The 12,033-nt window shown below is 52.1% G+C and overlaps 11 protein-coding genes across 11 annotated transcripts; 7 read left to right on the top strand and 4 right to left on the bottom strand.

Annotated features, from left to right (window-relative positions):
* Window positions 1–172: 172 nt before the first annotated feature.
* Window positions 173–826, top strand: KL928_003787 (uncharacterized protein; the record flags this gene model as incomplete). Its single annotated transcript, XM_043204412.1, has 1 exon — window positions 173–826. The coding sequence occupies one exon, from the start codon at window positions 173–175 to the stop codon at window positions 824–826; it is 654 nt and encodes a 217-aa protein (XP_043059229.1).
* An 86-nt stretch (window positions 827–912) lies between these two features.
* KL928_003786 (uncharacterized protein) lies at window positions 913–2,358 on the top strand (the record flags this gene model as incomplete). The annotated part of the gene is made up of 1 exon (XM_043204411.1): window positions 913–2,358. The coding sequence occupies one exon, from the start codon at window positions 913–915 to the stop codon at window positions 2,356–2,358; it is 1,446 nt and encodes a 481-aa protein (XP_043059228.1).
* A 3-nt stretch (window positions 2,359–2,361) lies between these two features.
* Window positions 2,362–3,480, bottom strand: KL928_003785 (uncharacterized protein; the record flags this gene model as incomplete). Its single annotated transcript, XM_043204410.1, has 1 exon — window positions 2,362–3,480. One exon carries the CDS (start codon window positions 3,478–3,480, stop codon window positions 2,362–2,364), a length of 1,119 nt encoding a protein of 372 aa, XP_043059227.1.
* A 142-nt stretch (window positions 3,481–3,622) lies between these two features.
* Window positions 3,623–5,293, top strand: KL928_003784 (uncharacterized protein; the record flags this gene model as incomplete). The annotated part of the gene is made up of 1 exon (XM_043204409.1): window positions 3,623–5,293. One exon carries the CDS (start codon window positions 3,623–3,625, stop codon window positions 5,291–5,293), a length of 1,671 nt encoding a protein of 556 aa, XP_043059226.1.
* A 48-nt stretch (window positions 5,294–5,341) lies between these two features.
* Window positions 5,342–6,121, top strand: KL928_003783 (uncharacterized protein; the record flags this gene model as incomplete). Its single annotated transcript, XM_043204408.1, has 1 exon — window positions 5,342–6,121. The coding sequence occupies one exon, from the start codon at window positions 5,342–5,344 to the stop codon at window positions 6,119–6,121; it is 780 nt and encodes a 259-aa protein (XP_043059225.1).
* Window positions 6,122–6,248: 127 nt separating this feature from the next.
* KL928_003782 (uncharacterized protein) lies at window positions 6,249–7,181 on the top strand (the record flags this gene model as incomplete). Its single annotated transcript, XM_043204407.1, has 1 exon — window positions 6,249–7,181. One exon carries the CDS (start codon window positions 6,249–6,251, stop codon window positions 7,179–7,181), a length of 933 nt encoding a protein of 310 aa, XP_043059224.1.
* A 53-nt stretch (window positions 7,182–7,234) lies between these two features.
* KL928_003781 (uncharacterized protein) lies at window positions 7,235–8,266 on the bottom strand (the record flags this gene model as incomplete). Its single annotated transcript, XM_043204406.1, has 2 exons — window positions 7,235–7,984; window positions 8,249–8,266. 2 exons carry the CDS (start codon window positions 8,264–8,266, stop codon window positions 7,235–7,237), a joined length of 768 nt encoding a protein of 255 aa, XP_043059223.1.
* A 187-nt stretch (window positions 8,267–8,453) lies between these two features.
* Window positions 8,454–9,482, top strand: KL928_003780 (uncharacterized protein; the record flags this gene model as incomplete). The annotated part of the gene is made up of 1 exon (XM_043204405.1): window positions 8,454–9,482. The coding sequence occupies one exon, from the start codon at window positions 8,454–8,456 to the stop codon at window positions 9,480–9,482; it is 1,029 nt and encodes a 342-aa protein (XP_043059222.1).
* Window positions 9,483–9,537: 55 nt separating this feature from the next.
* KL928_003779 (uncharacterized protein) lies at window positions 9,538–9,963 on the bottom strand (the record flags this gene model as incomplete). The annotated part of the gene is made up of 1 exon (XM_043204403.1): window positions 9,538–9,963. One exon carries the CDS (start codon window positions 9,961–9,963, stop codon window positions 9,538–9,540), a length of 426 nt encoding a protein of 141 aa, XP_043059221.1.
* A 106-nt stretch (window positions 9,964–10,069) lies between these two features.
* On the bottom strand, window positions 10,070–10,678 carry KL928_003778 (uncharacterized protein; the record flags this gene model as incomplete). The annotated part of the gene is made up of 1 exon (XM_043204402.1): window positions 10,070–10,678. The coding sequence occupies one exon, from the start codon at window positions 10,676–10,678 to the stop codon at window positions 10,070–10,072; it is 609 nt and encodes a 202-aa protein (XP_043059220.1).
* Window positions 10,679–10,927: 249 nt separating this feature from the next.
* KL928_003777 (uncharacterized protein) lies at window positions 10,928–12,031 on the top strand (the record flags this gene model as incomplete). The annotated part of the gene is made up of 1 exon (XM_043204401.1): window positions 10,928–12,031. The coding sequence occupies one exon, from the start codon at window positions 10,928–10,930 to the stop codon at window positions 12,029–12,031; it is 1,104 nt and encodes a 367-aa protein (XP_043059219.1).
* Window positions 12,032–12,033: the final 2 nt, after the last annotated feature.

Raw genomic sequence — 12,033 nt, 5'->3', positions numbered from 1 at the left:
CCATGCTGAAACGGCAAACACGGCCAGCGCACATGACCAGGCTGCTCCAGTGACCACATTATTTCCTAAAAAATACAGCCTCTTTTCGCTCGCATGCAGTCCACCCCCACACGAATCTGCTGCTGCGCGGCACATGGCAATTTTTGGAAGCTTTTTTTTTAATTATTCCCAAATGTCATCATCTATCGGCAGCAAGCTTTCACTGACTCTCAGTTACGTGGTGATAACGCTCGGCAGTCTCGCGCTGCGCCAGCTCTTCACATTACAACTGCCCCCAGAGCTCCAAGAGGGCGGCCATGCCCAGTTCCTCACCAACATTGCTCTTTACGTGACCATCTTCTATTTCTCGCTCAATGCTGTGTACCAGCTATTCGAGATCCGAAAGTTAGCCTACGCACGCCAGTTTGTCAATGCGATGGCTATCTCGCTCGAATTCATCGTCACATACGTTTACTGGGGCCTCAGACTCATCAACAAAGATCTGATCATGAAGGGACCGGGGATCCCGCTCTCGATCGATCTCACCATCCATGCCCTGCCCTTTGCGTCTCTGGTGATCGACTATTTCTGTTTCATGGACCCGTGGACCATCTCTAAGAAGGAGGCGCTCCTTACCACGTCGCTCATGGCCGCCGCGTACTGGTGGCACCTCAAACGGCTCATTTCTGCCGAGGGCCATTATCCATACCCATTTCTAGACGTGGATGACTGGCTGCGTGCCGTCATCTTTGCTGTAGTGTCTTTCCTCGCGTTTGCTGCATTCTGTCTGTTCAAGCAGCTCAGACAGCCTGCTGCCAATGCTCCGAAAGTGCTCAAGGCCAACTGAATTTATACAAATGCTGTTTATAGAAAAGCATCCTTTTTCCCCACGTCCACTTAATTTATTTGATATCGAAAATTAATGTTTTTTTAATGTTCCCTATCGTTCTTGTTTTAACTTTGCTGCTGGGACACACTTTTGCGCGCGACTGGGGTCTCCCGCAGCTGCCGTTGCGTCTGGAAAAATCGCCGGAGGCAGAGTTTGTCTTGCTCATTGGCCAGACACCAACAAGAGCCTCAGACTCTGTCCATTACTCGTCGCTCGCAAAAGAGGACTGGGTCATCGACTTTGACCAGTACCGGGACCAGTACGTGCTGAGAGTTGGTGTGGGGGCGAAAGAGGACCTGAGAAATCTGCTCACGGCAGCTCACCAACTGGACGTGCCCCTGTGGGAGATATCAGTGTCGAAGCAGTTTATCGACTTACAGGTCTCAAAAGACTCGGGAGTGGAGTATTTGCAGCACGTGATGGACCAATGGCCTGAAATGGACCTCAATCTGGATCTTCTCGTGCACGACTTGCCCCAGGCGGTGTTTGAAACGTACCCTCTGGCAGACCTCGACGACGATTTCAGTGTTCAGCAAGACCTCTTCTTCAAACGGTACAGGGACCTCAAGACCATCTACCAGTGGTTTGACCTGCTAGTGGCGACCTACCCAGACCTGCTGGAGGTCGAGTGGATCGGCCAGACCTACGAAGGAAGAGACATCAAGGCTGTCAGACTGACGGCACACAAAAGCGAGCCGTCGCCAGAAAAGCCGCTAAAGACGCTGGTCATCACCAGCGGCATCCACGCGCGCGAATGGATCAGTGTATCGACCTCGTGCTACATACTGTACAGACTGCTGCAGGACTACGAGAAGGGCAAGAAAAAGGCACGATTGTACCTGGAGAACATGGATTTCCTGTTCTTGCCGGTCATGAACCCCGACGGATACGAACACACATGGACCACTGACCGTTTGTGGAGGAAAAACAAGCAGCAGACATACAATCCAAGGTGTTTTGGAATAGACATTGACCACTCGTTCAATTTCCACTTTACGAAAGGTGAGGAGTCTCCTTGCAGCGAAAACTACCCTGGAGAAGGCGCCTTTGAGAGCCTCGAAAGCAGCGTGTGGGACAGCTATCTGAATCAGACAAAACACGATCATCCAATATACGGCTACATCGATTTGCACTCGTATGCAGAGGAGATTCTCTATCCCTACGCATACACCTGCTCCGAAAAGCCTAGGGATGAAGAAAACCTGATTGAGCTGGCGTACGGTCTAAGTCAGTCGATCAGACTCACCTCGGGCAAGTCGTACGCTGTGCTCTCTGCGTGCGAGGACAAAGGCTCGGACCTGCTGCCGGCCATGGGTGCCGGCTCTGCTCTGGACTACATGTACCACAACAAAGCCTACTGGGCGTTCGTTTTGAAGCTGCGCGATACAGGAAGCCACGGATTCTTGCTGCCGCCAAAGTTCATCGTTCCTGTCGGCAAAGAGATCTACTCGTCGATAAAATATTTTTCCAGCTTCGTTACTGACAAATAGACATTATTTTTTCCCCTGCTTCACGATCGACGTAATCAACTGGTAAGCCACCTCTGCGCCGTTAGTGGCAGTGATCTCAGCATGGTCGTACTGAGGCGACACTTCAACAACGTCGGCCCCAACAAGGTTGACGTCGATGTTTCTCAGCAGATAAAATAGCTCGCGAGGAAGCAGTCCGCCAGACTCGATCGTTCCCGTGCCAGGAGCAAATCCAGGGTCCAGACAATCAATGTCCACAGACACGTATGTGGGGTAGTCTTTTGGAATTCTTTCGTTGATGGACCTGACGATCTCCTTGAGTCCTCCAAGTCCGTTGATCCAAATATCGTCTGCACTGAATCTGGCCCAGCCCTGGTCGTCGTCGTCCTCATAGTCCTCCCAGTCTCTGCCGCTGATTCTGGTCCGGAGCCCAATGTGGACGTTATAGTCGTCACTCAGCAAATCCTCCTCGTTAGCCATCCACAACATCGATCCGTGGGTGAACTTGGACTGGTCGCTCGACCAGAACGAAGGGTATTTCGATGGCGACCAGGTGTCGAGGTGCGCATCAAAGTGGATGACGGCCACCTTTCCATACACCTTGTTGAGAGCTCTTAGGTGGGGCAGCAGGACGGAGTGGTCGCCGCCCAATGCGACCAGCTTAGGAGGCCCAGAACCGTCGACAGCATTTTTTCTTCTCAGCAGCAACTCCTCAAACGCCTTAGACATCTGGTCCAGAGCGAGCTCGTTGTCCATTGGGGTTACCGGGATGTCGCCGCAGTCGATCACTTTGGCCCAGTCCTGGTAAGGGTTGATGCCGGCTCTGGTGTTGAAAGCTCTCTTCGAGGTCTGACGCTGCGAGCCTGTTCTGATGGCCCGAGGACCGAACCGGGCGCCGCTGCGGTAGGTCGTTGCCGTGTCGAACGGCACGCCAATGACCGCGACGTCGAAACTGGTCTCCGGGTCCAAGAGACATTTGGTGTAGTTCAGGTGAGCAAAGGTCTGTATTCCGTTGAACGGCCAGTCTTCGCCCCAAAGCTGGTCCAAAGTGGGTTCTGAGTTCGCTGCAAACTGAATTGGGCTTTGAAAGGCCGTGGCCACTGCCATTGCGGCAAGAAGAGAAGCTGCAACGGTAATTCTCATGAAAAGGATTGAAAAAAAAAAATTGGGACCCAGATAAATAAATACTAATCTTAGCGGCTTATCGTGTTAGCGGAAGTTGTCGGGGTCTGGAACTTTAATTCAATATTTTTTAAGTAATTTTTTGACGTCTTGTTTGGCATCCATGAAGAAGACCCGCGTATCGCAACAAAAAAGCCGTGGAGGGTGCAACACGTGCAAGCGAAACAAGATCAAATGCGACGAGCACAAACCGCACTGCCACAATTGTCTTTCCCGAGGAATAGAGTGCGGAGGTTACACAAAAGTGTTCAAGTTCAAGGAGATCAAATCTGCCCGTGGGGGCAGAGCAAACAGCGCCAGCAACTCCGAAGATACGGACATTTTTCAGTTGCAGCCATCTGACTCCCAACTGTCGCAGGTGTTCCACCACGCCGCCCAGTCCATCACCGGGAAGACGTGTGAACAGCTTGTTCTGGAGCAGCATTTGGCGAGGAAGGGGAAGAATCCGCGGCTGGCGTCGGAGCTCGAGACCGTGCTCAGGGAGTTCCGCGGCAAGCCGAGTGTCTCGCTCTGCCCATCGAGCAGCTCAGATTGGCTTGTGAAGGAGCAGAGCCCGTTCCTATTCGAGGTGCCCCAACTTCCGTATTCGTTTGCACATCATCACAAAACGCAGTTTGTGTACAACAGTTTCGACGTGTCCACTTCCAACGTGCTGTGTGTCTATGTTGCGTCGCATCTGAATCCCTGGCGCACAGAAATTATGCCGCTAGCCGACAAATATCCGATAATTTTCGATCTGCTAGGGATGATTGTGTGCTCGCACCTGGGCGCGAAAAATCCAGACTTCAAGGCCATGGGGCTGGAATTCAAGGTGCGCGCGTACCACCAGCTCTCCCGCGGACTCACAAACAACCTCTTTCCTAACGACATCTGTCTGATGAGCTGCATTTTGCTTGCCTTGGACGAGTTCTGGGACAACAAGTCTCGCACAGACCTTTCGCATCTGCGGAGCGCGTCGTATTTTGTCGACCGTCGGCTGCGCAGCAAGACGCCGGACCCGCGATTCCAGTTCCTGCTGAGCGCGTGGCAATACATGCGGGTGATTTCACGAACCACGCTGCTGAATCCAGCCCTAGGCTTCAGATCCGCGTACCAGCCGCGTCTGGTTAGCGACGGCCAAACCATAGACCATATAATGGGCATGTCGCAGGAGCTGTTTGCGATCCTAGACTCGCTTATTGACGCGATCGAGCTCGTCAAGAACGTTCCTGAGCACGCTTATCCTCCGGACTTGATTGAAAAAGTTCGGGGACTGCAGTACAGCCTTGTTCACTGGGAGCCTCCAAAGGACGGCTTGGAACTGTGGACGGCTGAAGAAGTGGCCGACCACAAAGTCACTGCGCAAAGCTACCGCTACGCCACGCTGATTCTTCTCCAGAACGCGTTCCCGCAGGTGGAACGGTACCTTGGTCCGCGAGAGCTGTCTTTCAGAGTGCGCGAGGAACTGTCGACGCTGCGGCTGTCGGGCGGCGCGTCGGTCGTGATGCATGTGTTCCCGCTGTTCATGGCTGCGTGCGAAGCTTTCACGGCGGCCGAAAAACAGTGGTTCCGCACCAAAACGGCAGCCGTTTTCGACGCAATCTCATCGAACAACATCAAGCGGATGACCAGCGTCATGGAAGAGGTCTGGAAGCGCAAGTGCCTGCTGAAGACGCATTACGAGTCGCTGAACATGCCTGTTGCTCCAGACGACCATCTTTTGAGCGGCCTCAAGAGCTATGCCAGCTGGTTTACGGTAGCTGCAGACTGGAAAATCGATATTTTTGTGGGGTAGGGGTGTGCGAAAAACTAGGCCGAATATTTTTTTTTGTCGACGGTCGAGATGGATGACAGATTAGAGGGCCTGCAGAAACTGTTTGCCGGACTCCAGCAGAGCGTCGAGAGCGAAGAGCTCTGGAAGGGCGTGGAAGATGCGATCGACAGCGCCATGGCGCAGTACAAGGCGCAGTTGCTGGCACGACTGCGCAAAGAGCTCCAGCAGTACGTGGGCCACTGCAAAATGCGACTGGAAGCGATTCGGCTGCGCCAGTCGGCGACCAAAAATATGCTCGCTCTGGCGCAGGCGGACGTCGACAGCGGCGACACGGTGGAGTCGAAAACCAGAGAATTGCGCAAACTGAAAGAGCGTCTGGCCACGCTGCGCCGCCAATACCGTGCAAGGGTGAAACCTGGAATTGCGAGCGCGAGCTCTCCGCGAGGAAAAAAAGAAATTCCCGAAAGCGTGCGCAGATACCGTCTGCCCCGGGGTCCTCGCCAAAATAAGAGTCTGAGTCTACGCGAGCTATACGAGGCCTGGTTTGTGGGAAACGAGCGCACGCCGGACGGAATGCCGATCGCAAGGGTCTTGCAGGAGTATCCGAACTGGAGCTCAACGGAAACGACATACTTCAACCGGCTCAAACGTGTGGCGCAGCTGTTGCAGAAGGTTGGCGAGGGCGATGTGGCTAGTGCCGTCGATAAGGTGGAAGCGTACATGCAAGAGTACAAGGTTCCGGGAGTCAATGCGCTTTCGGACCAGTGCTCGAAGCAGAAGGACGCCCCAGGCATGGAGGAGGTAGTGCGGCGGGTGCAGGAGTGCGTGGTCCGGAGGGATTTAAAGTGAAATAATTGTAATCCAATCAAATACCGCGTTTTCGCAAACAGTTACGTAAAACTTCGGTCCAAAAAATTTTCCTCCTTAATTTTCCTATCTTCTTCTAGATCTCTTCCTAGAACGCATAATATTCACCATGGCTTCTACTTACCAGACCCCTAACTACACTGTCAGTGACTACGCCAAGTTCGCTCTTGCTGGTGCCATCGGCTGCGGTGTTACCCACGGATCGATGACGCCTATCGATGTCGTCAAGACCAGAATCCAGCTCGAGCCTACCGTCTACAACACCGGTATGATTGGCTCTTTCAAGAAGGTCATTGCCAACGAGGGTGCCGGCGCTCTGTTGACCGGTCTGGGTCCTACTGTTCTGGGTTACTCGCTGCAAGGTGCCTTCAAATTCGGTGGTTACGAACTTTTCAAGAAAACTTTCATCGACGCTCTCGGCTACCAGACCGCTGTCCAGTACAAAGATGCCATCTACATTGGTTCCGCCGCCATTGCTGAGTTCTTTGCCGACATTGCTCTGTGTCCATTGGAGGCCACCAGAATCAGACTTGTTTCGCAGCCAACCTTCGCCAACGGTCTGATTGGCGGTTTTGCCAGAATTCTGAGAGAAGAGGGTGTTGGTTCTTTCTACAACGGTTTCACCCCAATCCTGTTCAAGCAGATTCCTTACAACATTGCTAAGTTCCTGACCTACGAGAGAGCCTCCCAGGCCATCTACACCTTCGTCACCACTCCAAAGGACCAACTGTCTTCCACTGCTGTCACAGGTATCAACCTTGGTGCTGGTGTCATCGCCGGATGTATGGCTGCCATTGTCTCCCAGCCAGCCGACACTTTGCTGTCCAAGGTCAACAAGACCAAGAAGGCCCCAGGACAGTCCACCGTTGGTTTGTTGGCCCAGCTGGCTCGCGAGTTGGGTGTCAGAGGTTCCTTCACCGGTCTCTCCACCAGATTGGTCATGGTCGGTACCCTGACATCTCTGCAGTTTGCTCTTTACGGCTCCATCAAGGGCGCTCTTGGCTGCCCTCCTGCCGTCGAGTTGGGTGCTGGTGGACACTGAACAATTGTAAGATTACCAGTTTTTCATTAATTGATCACATACACCTCTACTTTCTATTCAACCATCATGTCTGTAGCGGCGAACGCAGGATTGCTGTCGCCGACCTCGCCCGTCTCGCGTGGCAGTTCCGTCTCTGCTGGCGCCTCGGCCGCCTGTCCGCTTGTCTCTGGCACGCCCATATAGCTGTTTAGCTCTGCGTCCAGCTCTTCGACGGTCTTGCGACGCGGTTTTGGCTCTCTTTCGCGACTTCTCGCCTTCTTCCCGCGTTTGGACACGCTGATCCGCTGTGAGAGCGGAATCGCGTTCTCCACGCTGATAATCTGCCCAGCAGCCCTGCGTCCGTCAAACCTCTCTATGGCAACCTCGCAGTCGGCAGGGTTCGGGTATCCAACGAAGGCAACTCCCGTAGACTCGCCTCTGGTGTTGTATTCTATTTTGGTGAAAAGCAGGTCCCCGATGCTGGAAAAAAGGCCCTCGAGATCTTTCTCGGTCAGCTCCGGGTGCAGATGCGACACGCGCAAATATGGTCGTCCGCCGCTGAGCTCCTCGGCCTCCTTGCTGCGAGGAAGAGGAGCAGACGGTCTGTGCGGTCTTCTGCTGCCCCTGGCAGGCTTCCCGTGCGCCTTGGACACTCCTCGGTGAGCCCTCTGCCGGGGCTTACTATGGCTCCTCCGCGGACCGCCTGGCCCGCTGTTAATAATCTCGTCTAAAGACTGTTCAAGAAGAGACATGTCAACAAATGTCGAGACAGGAAAAAACAGAAATCTGCGTCGATCGACCGCGCTGCTGGGGCCGGGAGCCGACTATGCACAAGCCAACCTTAAATAACTCCACCCCACTTTTGCTCCAGCAAACAGGGGGTGCACTGCTCTCGGAGGAAGGCAGATATGCTCAATCAGCCCCGGGGGTTTTGTCATCGCCAAATGTGCACTGATTTTTGAGCACGATCAAAAGGTCGCTGTAAGCTGTCGAACTCCGAATCCTGCTGCATCGGTAACCACCACGACTACAGGGCGATTTTCCGGCTATTCTACTCGGCCCAAAAAGCCATTTACTCCTCCCCATACCCCTAGCCGGCCCCGCATAGGCTATCCTTAGCACTCCAACCCGGGTTGCCCCTCACGCGATCCGGAGGAACAACAAGTGCGGCAGTTTTTTTTTTTTCTTAAAAAGGTCATCTACTTCTATTGTATTGTAATCGTGGGGCAGTCGTATAAATAACCCCAGACAGCCGCATTTTTTATCCTCTAAATTCCCAAGACTCTACACAATATGGTGAAAGTTACTGTTTGCGGAGCTGCCGGCGGCATTGGCCAGCCCCTGTCCCTCATGTTGAAAATGAATCCCTACATAAACGAGCTATCTCTGTTCGATGTCGTCAATGTTCCCGGTGTTGGCACCGACCTGTCCCACATTGACACAGACACCAAAATCTCGTACCATTTGAAATCAGACGACAACAACACTGGACTTTCCCAGGCTCTCCAAAACTCGAATTTTGTCATCATCCCCGCAGGCGTTCCCAGAAAACCTGGAATGACCAGAGACGACCTGTTCAAAATCAACGCTGGCATCTGTTCGGAGCTCGCAACAGGTATTGCAGAGACCTGTCCGGATGCCACAGTGCTGGTGATCTCGAACCCGGTCAACTCCACCGTGCCAGTGTTCGCGGAGGTGTTCAAAAAGAAGGGTACGTTTAATCCCCGCAAATTGTTTGGTGTCACGACGCTGGACTCGGTGAGGGCGAACACCTTCATCTCAGAAATAGCAAGTAACGAAGCAGACAAGGCCCCTAGCGCGTTCAATATCAGAGTTGTGGGAGGACACTCGGGTGAGACGATCGTTCCTCTGTTCTCTGTTTGTGCACCCCACGTCTACGCTCTGGAGGACGAGAAAAAGATAGACGCTTTGGTGCACAGGGTGCAGTACGGCGGAGACGAGGTCGTTCAGGCGAAAAACGGTGCAGGCAGCGCTACGCTGTCGATGGCATACGCCGGCTACAAGTTTTTGCACGCGGTCCTCGCGGCATCGACAGGCGACACGACGATCATCGAGTCGGCGTACGTGTATTTGGACGACTCGATCCCGGGTGCGAAGGAGACAAGAGAAATAATCAAGGGACTTTACGGTGGTGAGTCGCTGGACTACTTCGCGATGCCTGTCGTGCTGAGCAAGGAAGGAATAAAGGAGATCAAAAGTGACATCCTCTCCAGAGTCAACAACAAAGAGAAAGAGCTGCTCAAGATCTGCTGTAAAACATTGGCGGGAAACATCGCCAAGGGAGCCAGCTTCTCGCAATGATGTCTTATTTATATTTTTTTTCATATGATGATTAGTTCATTCTCCGCTATCTAATTTAGATGTAACCGATCTTGTTGGCAATGTCAAGAGCATCGTAATCAGCAGTGAGTCTGACGTAAGCCTTCTTGGTTCCGTTTGGTCTCACCAAAGTGTTCACTTTCTCAACGTCAACCTCGTAAAGCTCCTTGACGGCTTGCTTGATCTGGTGCTTGTTGGCCTTCAAGTCAACTTGGAAGACCAACGTGTTACCGTCCTCAACCTTCTTCATGGCAGTCTCACTGGTGACTGGTTGGACAATGATTTTGTAAGAGTCGGCTCTTGGGTAGTGAGGCACAGACTTGGTGTATTTTGGCGATCTGGCAAGTTTCAGGGTCTTTGGCAGTCTGAAGGTGGTCGAAGTTCTCACCTTGTTAGCCTTCAACGAGTTGGAACCCTTGATGGCAGCCTTTTTGGCGGCTTGAGCTTTAGTTGTTGGAGCCATGTTTGTTAAAGATATTTTTCAGCTAAAATTTTTCAAATATATGAGGGTACTCAACCCGTAATATTTGTCACGTGATAGAAATATATATATGCTATATACAGCGACACTACAGTCTTCTTGGGGTTGGTCCTTGGACGCCACCAAACTTGATCGGAGTCATGTCTGTGAGCTTGCACACATGTTCTCTCACACCTAGTCCCTCTTTTCCCTTCAAAGCGTCGAAAAAGGCTCGTCTGCCCTTTCCAAAGTCTTTGACTACCACCTCGAGGTTGACGTCTCCTTTGAAGTACTTACGTTCTCTTATTGTGCGGAAGAATGCTGATGAGAGCTGGTATGCTGCTTCGTACTCTCCTCTTTGGGCTCCACGGAACCCGATGGTACCCGTGTTCAATGTGTAGACGGTCTTTTCTGGCAGAGTGAGGTAATATAGCACTTTTTCGTTAAACGACAATTGTGGGTTATTCTGCTCGTAGGATGTGTCGTACTCGACCTTGGTCAGAGTCAAGTGGGAGTTGTTTTTGCGGAACAAGCCGTGAAGAACAAATTTCACGAGCTTCATCTGTGGCGCTTTCTTCTTGGCGGCCTGTGTGTCGCCCTGGTTGTTTTGCTGATTCAAAATGGCTCCGAGCGTCGACGCAGACGACGGCTCCTGGTGAAGCGCACGAAAAGTCCCAAAGGAGCGCGTGAGACCAACTCTGTTGAGCATTCTGATCATGATGCGAATTATTTTGTGCTCAAACAATATTTCCCTTTTTTACCGGTGCAAAGATGCTGCACCTAATTGCGCGACTCAATGCTGTGTCTTGTTTGTTTCCGGAGATTACTGAAAACAAGATCTACTAGCTTTATATTTCCACCACGGTTGCTGAATCGTGGATCAGTGCGCTGCTTGACTGTGTGAAAAGTCGTTCTGGTTTCTATAGACCCCAATTCGTCGAAACAAGAGGATTACGTTTCCCCCAAAATGGCCATTGAGTATTTGGTGGAGGAGGTTACCAACAACCATACCAATGTCACCAAGCCCATGATAATCAAAGACATCGCCAAAATCGGCGAGGGTGCATTTGGAACGGTGACCCAAGCCCAACTACGCAACGCCACGGCATCCGAGGACCAGTGGCTCGGGCCATTTGCCATCAAGAAGGTGCCAGCACAAACCGAATACAAGAGCCGAGAACTGGAGATCCTGAGACAAACGTCCCATCCTAACGTCGTCTCCCTCAAGTACTTCTTCAACTACCCTAATCCGGAGGACCGCGGTAAGCTGTACCAGCACTTGGTGATGGAATCTTTACCCTGCACGCTTCAGACAGAGATTAAAAGATACCACAGTTCGAACCTGATATTACACGAGTCGCACATCCAGGTGTACTCTTTCCAGATCGCTAGAGGCATGAACTACTTGCATAGTTTTGGGATCTGCCATAGGGACATCAAGCCGTCCAATATCTTGATTGACCCAGATACCTTAGTGCTCAAGATCTGCGACTTTGGCTCTGCAAAAAAACTGGAATATAATCAGCCCTCTGTGTCCTATATTTGCTCAAGGTACTACCGTGCTCCTGAGCTGATAGTTGGATGCTCTCTCTATACGACCCAGATTGACATATGGGGGCTTGGTTGCGTTATTGCTGAGATGTTTATCGGCAAGCCTGTTTTCCAGGGCCAGGACCCAATGCTTCAGCTCAGAGAGATCTCGAAGCTTCTGGGACCGCCGGATAAAGAATTCATCTACGAGAGCAATCCTAGCTACAATGGACCAATGTACTCTCACAGGCTGTACACGTCCAAGGTAAGCACCCGGTTCCAGAAAACTTTTTCCCATGCCAGTCCGGTTGCCGTTGATCTCCTTATGAGTGTGCTTGTCTACCGTCCACAAGATAGACTCCGTCCGCCTGCTATTTTGGCTCACGATTTCTTCAAACCGCTGCGGTCGCGGGATTTCCAAGTCATCAGTCGCACCACCAACTCCCGAGTCGATGTCCACCACATGCTCTACAACTTTAGCGACTACGAGCTACGTGTCCTTGGTGATGCGGTAAAGGAAATCCTTGTTGATGAATCTTGAGT

This window comes from Ogataea angusta, assembly GCF_019207475.1.
Source record: "Ogataea angusta isolate 61-244 chromosome Unknown 61-244_NODE_7_length_650817_cov_90.064852, whole genome shotgun sequence".
Lineage (NCBI taxonomy): Eukaryota > Fungi > Ascomycota > Pichiomycetes > Pichiales > Pichiaceae > Ogataea > Ogataea angusta.
Note: the sequence above shows the minus strand (reverse complement) of the source record. Positions and strands in the feature narration are given on the sequence as shown.